The sequence below is a fragment of the Trifolium pratense genome, linkage group LG2 (genome assembly GCF_020283565.1).
Source record: "Trifolium pratense cultivar HEN17-A07 linkage group LG2, ARS_RC_1.1, whole genome shotgun sequence".
Taxonomy (NCBI): domain Eukaryota; kingdom Viridiplantae; phylum Streptophyta; class Magnoliopsida; order Fabales; family Fabaceae; genus Trifolium; species Trifolium pratense.
Window position 1 is genome coordinate 19102333 of NC_060060.1, and position 8698 is coordinate 19111030.

General features: G+C 33.0%; 1 protein-coding gene across 3 annotated transcripts; it reads left to right on the forward strand.

Annotated features, from left to right (window-relative positions):
* Positions 1-203: 203 nt before the first annotated feature.
* Positions 204-5527, forward strand: LOC123903848 (putative U-box domain-containing protein 50). Of its 3 annotated transcripts, none has more exons than XM_045953507.1 (9): positions 204-517; positions 607-719; positions 950-1074; positions 1164-1587; positions 3002-3142; positions 3380-3704; positions 3782-4002; positions 4213-4911; positions 5298-5527. In XM_045953507.1, the coding sequence occupies exons 1-9, from the start codon at positions 352-354 to the stop codon at positions 5496-5498; spliced, it is 2415 nt and encodes an 804-aa protein (XP_045809463.1). In that variant the 5' UTR covers positions 204-351; the 3' UTR covers positions 5499-5527. The 3 variants fall into 3 exon arrangements, with proteins under 3 accessions (XP_045809463.1, XP_045809464.1, XP_045809465.1); XM_045953508.1 differs by having other exon boundaries at positions 1164-1332; XM_045953509.1 differs by lacking the exon at positions 950-1074 and having other exon boundaries at positions 497-517.
* The last annotated feature ends 3171 nt before the right edge of the window (positions 5528-8698 follow it).

The window sequence follows — 8698 nt, forward strand, 5'->3', positions numbered from 1 at the left end:
CCACGGCTTATTTATTTAATCCAAGAGAAGACAAAAGTAAATTCTTAGTATTACATAGAAATTCCAAATAGATAACATATGACCCCATTTCCATTGGCAAATCATGACATGCCATACACAAAAGTCCAAAGTTGCCGTTTCATTCGGACACTTCTCTTACAAATCATGATGAATACATTATATTATAATTATAATATTATATAGTATTATAGAGTTTCAAACCAAACACATTAATAAAATTGACAAAAGAATGCTTGGAAATAGATGATAACATACCAAGCTTTTCATTTTCTTTTATAAGGTTGTTTTTTCACCAGACCTTTGTCAACACAATTTTTATAGGAAAAAAAAATGGATGCAACACAAAAAGAGAAAATCTATGTTGCTGTTGGTGATGATGCACAAGATGGATTTAATACTTTGAATTGGGCTCTCAAAAAATGGAATTCTCATCCAATTTCCATTGTTATTCTTCATGTGACTCATAATATTTCTAAGGATTATGTGTATACACCATGTAAGTTTGGCTTGTGGATAAGTTTTTTTGTTCCTTTGTTTGTATTGAAATTAAATTGGGTTTAGCTTAGTTTTGTGATTCTTTTGCAGTTGGAAAACTTCCAGCAAGATCTTTGAATGATGAGAAACTTGAAGCTCTAAGAAAAGATGAGAAAGAGAGGATCAAGAAGTTGTTTTCCAAATATATTGCTTTTTGTGGCAAGGTATGTTCATCTTGCTATTTTAATAACAAAGTTCAATTGTTTTGTACCAAAAAAAAGAGTTCAATTTCTCATATCATATCAAAAGAAGAATTTTTTTTTTTTTTGCATAACTTTGAAATATGGAAATAAAGTGATAATAAGGTAATAATTTTGTGTTAAACACCAAATGAAAATAGAAAATATTTTCTCAAATCAAACGGTTGAAAATGAAGTTAAATTGTGTATTGTAGGTGTCAGCAGAAATCCATGAACTTGAGAAACTTGACGAGCCTATGCAAAAGCGCATCATAGACTTAATAATTGGGCTAGGAATTACCAAATTAGTCATGGGATTTTCATTCATGAAGCCTTCCTTGTATGTAAATCTTCATTACTTGCTCTTCTAATCTTGAAAATTTCCAAATTCTTTGATTTTCATTGAATATTCCATTAATTTTTAATTAGGAAATCAAAAGGTGCTATTAGTGGACTATTCTATGTTCATCAACACAAGCCTAGTTTATGTGAATTATTCATTATATGTGGTGGCAAGCAAGTTTTTCTAAGGGGAAACAATGATGAGAAAATCATGGAAGATGATAGTGGAGTCATGGTTGCTAAAATGAGAGATAAGGTAACTTTTAAAGATTGGCTAGACAAAATGTTCAGTGACAAAACCAATGATTATTCTCAGAATAGATTAAGTGCATCTCCTTCAATAATTAATTTGGTCCAAAATCAATGGGAATTTTATCTTCAAGACATAGAAAATTATTATCAAGAATTATTATCATCAAATTTGGAAGAAGGAAGCTATGTGCAAGACAATGATAACTCACACATTAGTCCAATTGAGCCACATGTCACAGAGTTGAACAATTCTAATAAGGTAACACTGTGGATATTTTCAACAAAATATGTGGCCTTTGATTAATGTTAATATTTATCTGTTATGTTCTTTGTTGTTTTGTTTGTTTGTTCTTGGAGTTGTTAAGATACTACTTGGTTTCACTATACAATAATGAAAATTTGGATAAATTTTGGTGTAGTGTTATAGGTGTTTGTTTCTGTACGTTGTTTTTTTGCAACATGTCTGGTAGATTAATTTTTTTTAACTAAATTTGGATTTAAAATAATTTTATTTATGGTATTAGACATACAAGGTACGTACCTTTGATATATATATATGTTAAAATAACAACTTATTTAATTTAGAAACTAATTATGAAACTCGATAAAATGAGTATTAAGGGACAAGACAAAAACATAATTTTTGTCTCTTACTAAACCACTTCATAATTTTTTTTTTCTTCATTGTACAACTATAAAAAATATTAAAACACTCGATTTTATTTGAGAATATAAAAAATATTATCTCTCTATTTTTTTTCGGTACAGTTTTGTTCTGTCATGTATTATCTTGTTCTATTATATACTGTTTTGTTAAGTACTTCCTATTTTGAGAATCAAACATACCCATTGTGTCGAATTGTAATTAAGAAATAAAAAATACAATAAAATTCACATAAGTTTTCTCCTAAATTTTTTATTTGGTAATATATTTTCCCTGTATATATATTGAAAAACAAGGCCCTTGTTTGTAAAAGTCTAAATTAGCCATCACATTCAAGTGAATTTTATGTGTGTTTTTTTTTTAAGATTCCAACACTGTGACTTTAATCAACAGCATTTGATATGCATATAAAAAATGATAACTCACAAAGTATGGAACCCCTTTTCAAATCTCTATCTTGTCCTTAATCCGTGATTTCCTCTTTATTTTTGCTTTTAGGGTACCAAAAGTTATTCAATACCAAACACTTGACATTTCATACACATTCATAATCTTTTACAAAAAAATTTACAAAAAATATTTCATGGACACTCAATTTTCTTACATTCGAGATTCCTGTTTAATCACATATGAAATTATAGTTAACTCAGGTGAATAGATGGTTAATTTAGATCACATTTAAATTATAAAATTGTAGCTAATTATGTAGCTGAAATAACCACAAATTTAATTATGAATTAAATTAATCATCTATTCAATTGAATTAACCATATATTATAACGTGATTAACTATTTGTAGGAGTAAGCCACTAAATTTAGTCTAGTGGTGAGAAGTTTGGGTAGTAAGTTATAGGTTCTAGGTACGATCCTCAGCTTATTGTAAACAAAAAAAATAGAAGTGTGAATATCACTACTTAATTTTTTATTTTGATTTGGTTCCCTTTTATATTATGTTTTTATTTAGAGTTAATTCCACATTATGCATTTGTTTGATTTTTCTCATATACAGAATACTACAGGAAAAATTGAGATCATGAAAAATAAGCTAAACGAAGCTCACAAAACCATCGAGTTGAAGAGGAAAGAGACTAAGGAAAATATAGAGAGACGCACAAAAGCTGAATGGGCAATTAGCTTATGCAACAGCAGGGTAATGTTCAAAACAAATTAATATTCAATTTGGTTTGTGATTTAATAATATATTCATGAAAGTAGTTGGATCACAAAACGAGTCAACCTATCCTGTGTTGACTTGTAAAGTATTCGGATTCTCACAAATGATTCGACTTGAAAGTCTTTAAATACTTGAGTCCATACATTTTATTTAAATCAAACTAAGTTGGAGACACATGTTGATCATAATTAATAAATTATGGTACATTTTTAGGCCGAAGAAATTGAAGGTAGAATAAGGGAAGAAGTAAGTACAAAAGAGGGCATAAAGAAGGAATTGCAATTGGAGAAAGATCAAAGAGAAGAAATGACAATCGAGATTGAAGAGAGGAAACGAAGAATGAGTTCATTGGTAGAGCTTCAATCAGAACTATCAAACAAGCTTCAAATTTCAACAATAGCAAGATCAAGAGCAGAGACACAAGTAGAGAGAGCAGTGAGGGAGAGGGCCGAAATGGTGAGAGAGATAGAAGAGTTAAGGAAGCAAAGAGATGTGTTGAATAGAAGGATCGAGTTTTGCAAGCAAAAGGATGCCATAGGTAAGGATAACTAATATAACTAACTGATCTTAAGTCTTAACTAACTATTAATTAACTTACTTTATATCTAATAATAGGTATGGCCGCGAGACTAAGCGACAATGGAGCGAGTTTTGAGATGAGGGAGTATAGTGAGGTGGAGTTGAGGTTGGCGACCGATAACTTTTCGGAGCGGTTGAGGTTGAAGTCTGGTGGGGATTGGAGTAATGTATATAGAGGACGCTTCAACCATTCCAGTGTTGCAATTAAGTTGTTACCTTCTTTTGCTTCTTTGTCTCGAGAGGATTTTCAATCCAAGGTAATTCTTAAAAATATGAAGTTGTTCATTATGTTCTATTCAATTCAATTATTTAATGTCATGTTTATTTTTATTTTTTAATTTACTTGTTTTGAGATGTTTATTTATTGTCAACACAAAAAAAAAAAAGATAAAGTTTATTTTTTATTTTCCCACCTTTTCTATTATTTTGGATTTAGTACTAATTTAGTAAATATTACTGCATTTTAGATGAGGTTTCTTGGTGATATTAGGCAACCACATCTAGTAGCCATGGTGGGCTTCTGCTCTGAGCCCAAATGCATAATTTTGGAATACATGGGCAACGGAAGCTTACAAGACATGCTATTTTCTAGGCGAAGAAATCGGGGTTTACGGTGGCACGATCGAATACGAATAGCGACAGAAGTTTGCTCGGGCTTGGGCTTTCTTAACTCATCTCAACAAAGGCCCATTCTTCATTGTCATGTAAACCCTGCCCACATTCTTCTCGACCGCAATTTAGTCGCAAAAATCACGGGCTTTGGGCTTCAAGACTGCGACGACAAGGAATGCAACGTTGAGTCGGATTTACGGAGCGTAGGGATTTTGTTGATGCAGCTTTTGACCGGAAGAAATTGGGCTGGGCCCATTGAAGAGCCCATCACAATGGATAGAGAAACATTGGTTAATGTTCTTGATGACATGGCTGGACAATGGCCATTGGATCTAGCAAAAGAGATTGTGAACCTGGCTATGATTTGCATGTCTGTGAAAAGCAAGCCCAGCCTAAATTTAAGCATTGCAAGGGTCTTAGAGGAACTCAATAAGATTAGAAGAAAGGGTGATGAAATAGTTGCAAAGGAGGATAGAAAGGTAATTATTGGTGGATGCATAGATAGAGAGGGCTCTAGTGATGTTCCTAGTGTTTTCCTTTGCCCTATACTTCAGGTTAGTCTCTTGATCTTTTAATTTTATTTAGATATTTCATACTAAACTTATGATTAAGCATTACTATTATGAGTTTAAAGGAGATGCGCAAAATTGTGACTAAATTCATACTCTCTCCATATCGAAATATAAGGCAAAATTGATCAACGAAAATTGATGTATTTAGTCCAAATTTTTAACCAAATACATCAACTTTCATTGACTCATTTTCCCTTATATTTCGGGACCGAGGGAGTACACTATAAGTGTCTATGTATTTTTGTCATGTAAACTATGTATACTAAGCATGCACCTGTAGAAATTAACCTTTCGAACTGAGTAGGACTATAATAGGCGACAAAACTCTCACTCAAAGAATTAACTTTTTTACGATGTTGGGTGGACAGGAGGTAATGAAAAATCCACATGTGGCAGCAGATGGATTTTCCTATGAGCTGGAAGCAATAGAACAGTGGTTGCATTCAGGACATGATACATCACCAATGACAAATTTAAGGCTGAAACACACATTACTTACACCAAATTACACACTCCGTTCCTTCCTAGAGGAATGGCAAACCAAACAATCAACTCAAATTGCAAACTAATACCAATATGAGGAGTGCTAGCAACACACTCTCTTAATAAACACACTCTAACACACTCTTTTCTATTGGTTAAAATTTATATGGGTCCCATAAAAGTTATATGGGTCCACATTTTTTTATGGGACCCATGTGAATTTCAACCAATAAAAAAGAGTGTGTTGGAGTGTGTTTGTTAAGAGAGTGTGTTGCTAGCATTATTCTACCAATATAATTTTGGTTCATTGGATTTTCTACATTGTACAGTTAAATTGTGACTGCCACGTTTTTCTTTCTTATTTTGAACATTAAAATAGTATAAAGTTTTTTATTTATTTACTCCAACACAGATAAAGGTATTAGTTTGGAAAATATGTAGGAATGTGAAATATCATACTGACCTCACAGTCGTGCAACATTATCACTTGGCGAACACGTGTAACTTGATTTTCTACCAATCCCCGGGGAAGGCCATCTCCACCAGAAATGAAAAATTCCTGCAAGAGGTAAATAATGTCAGAGACTAAAATTTGAATAAAAATTAAGGCTAAAACAAGTAAAAATGAACAGAGGGAGTACCTTTAAAACCTCCAAATCTTCTTCCATTACTTTAGTATCACTTGGCAAAAACAGTCGGGGTGACCTCCATACAACAGGACGCGAAGTAATCCGTCCTGGATAATAGAAATACTTAAATACATAAAAATAATTGATAAATGCTAATATGTCAAAACTAATGGATTTTGGAAGAAAAAATGGGTTGAAGTGATTGGTGTTTTTTGATGGAGTGTGAATTGGTAAAAATTAAGCTTGGTTTTGGTGAAAAGTACAAGAAGAAGAAAGCTGGAAACAAGGGAGGGCTGCTCACCACAACATATTTAAAGCCCCATTAAAATTGCTATTATATATCGTTGGTGAATTTCAAAGAGAATTCAATGCCCAGCTGAACTTTTTCGTTTTTCCTGGTTTTGCTTGTTATCTAGTTGAAATTTGAAAAATTTGTGTTTTTCTTATACTTGTTTTTTTACAATTACATAAAATTATTTCACAATAATAATTTTGTCCTTACTTATTTTACTTTATGTTAATTGAAAATATAAAGTTATTTTTTTATACAAAAAATGTATTTGTTTTACAAGAATAATTTTTTCATTTAAATAAACATGTATTTGATCATGTCAATATCAAGTGTGCACCAAACACGATAAACCAATGTTATTATCTTTCTAATCCTATCATATCTATATCCTATCTGCGCACCAAACAGACCGTAATAAGTCTAAAACTCAAGGTTGTTAAGATCAAGTTTTTACCTCTCATGAAGTTCTTGAAGAAGATGAGTAACAAACTCATGATGGAAACAAAATAGAGAGAAAAGAAGGAAAAGCTTCTTGATTATTGAATTGAATGAATGTAATGATACATGAAGTTTGCTTATATACATAGAACTAACTTGTAACAAACTTGCCAGCTAAGCAAGTGTCACTACTAACCTACAATATCCTTACTATAGCTATCATACACCATTAGCTTGTTGAGCAAGTAAACTCCAAGCAACTTATATGTTTAACACCCTCCCTCAAGCTAAGCATGGTAAATGTCTAGCATGTTTAGCTTGGATATGAAAGACAGAAAAGACTTTGGAGGCAGTGGTTTGGTGAAGAAGTCAGCCAGTTGACATGAAGTATGAATTGGAAGCAATTTGAAGATACCTTGTTGTAGTTTGTCACGAACAAAGTGACAGTCAATCTCTAGATGCTTCGTTCGTTCATGGAAGACAGGATTGACTGCAATGTGCAAGGCACTCTGATTATCACAATAGAGAACAAGAGGTTTGATGCACTTGACATTGAGATCAACAAGTAAATACACCAGCCATTGTAGCTCACATGAGGCAAAAGATGAGGCTCTATATTCTGCTTCAGAAGAACTTCTAGAAACAGTGTGTTGCTTCTTAGCTCGCCAGGAAATCAATGAAGATCCAAGAAAGAATCAATATCCTGAAGTAGATCTTCTAGTGTCTAAACACCCTGCCCAATCTGCATCAGTGAAACCAAGCAACTGTAATGTAGCATCTCTGCGGAAAAAAAAGACCTCTTCCTGGTGACCCTTTGAGATATCTCACCACTCTACAAGCTGTATCAAAATGTGTTTGAGTAGGAGATGAAAGGAATTGACTAAGCTGTTGTGTTACAAATGCTATGTCATGACTAGTGGTTGTAAGATACAACAGTTTGCCAACCAATCTTCTGTATCCAGCTATATCTTCATAAGGTTTTGCTGTATCTTGATGAAGCTTGAGTGAATTGTCAAGTGGTGTTTTAGCTGGTTTTGCTCCAAGTAACCCTGTGTCATGAAGTAAATCTAGGCAATATTTTCTTTGACAGATAGTAATTCCAACCTTAGAATGAGCTACCTCAATCCCTAGAAAATATTTCAACTGACCAAGATCCCTAGAAAATGCATTATAGGGTATGAAGAATCTATTAGCATCGAATTAATTCATTTAAGGATATCAAACCCATTATTGACACACTATAGAAGTGTGTTACGTGAACACTGCAGCTGCAGTGCCTACCTAACAAAAGATAGTGGTAATTTGTGAAACAATCAATTTGTGACTAAAACAAGTGAAATAATCATCCCTGAAGGGGGCCTACAGGTTTAAGTAGATTCGATTGAATGTTTTCCTTCTGGTAATAACTGCATAGCAATTCGCACCGTCTGACCTTTTAGACTAAACTTAAATAATCAAGCTAAGTTAATGTAAATAGACCCAGAGTTCTTCACCCTGATGTAGAACAGGACCACCCAAAGAAATTCTTCAATTTCAAGACATCTGGTGCTTCAAACATGGATCCATCAAGAAAGATTAAAACATGGTCCACAGATGATGTATGCATCTATATTCTATATTGGGCATGGAGTTCATGACATGGGAAAAGATACGCTTACCTCCTCAACTATTCTGTAGACTTCAACAATTGAGCTACCATACCTTTGTTGGGATGACACAGGGATCCACCGCTGGAGAGTTTTACTTTGAAATGTTATCACATTCATATATATGCCAGATAGTAAGTCAAAATACAACTTCAGTTCAGTTATACTTTACATCCATCCCTACATTCTGTGATATAAATGACAATAACAGTGGCCCACAAAAGATAAGACAGCAAGCATATAAGGTACATTTGGTGCAAACAAAGAAAGAATGGGGAGGA

Excerpts from the sequence above, each read along its gene's own strand:
- LOC123903848 (XM_045953507.1), top strand. The coding sequence starts at position 352 with ATGGATGCAACACAAAAAGAGAAAATCTATGTTGCTGTTGGTGATGAT. Across the intron at positions 1,075-1,163 it reads TCATTCATGAAGCCTTCCTT|GAAATCAAAAGGTGCTATTA; the intron begins GTATGTAAATCT and ends ATTTTTAATTAG. Across the intron at positions 4,003-4,212 it reads GAGAGGATTTTCAATCCAAG|ATGAGGTTTCTTGGTGATAT; the intron begins GTAATTCTTAAA and ends ACTGCATTTTAG.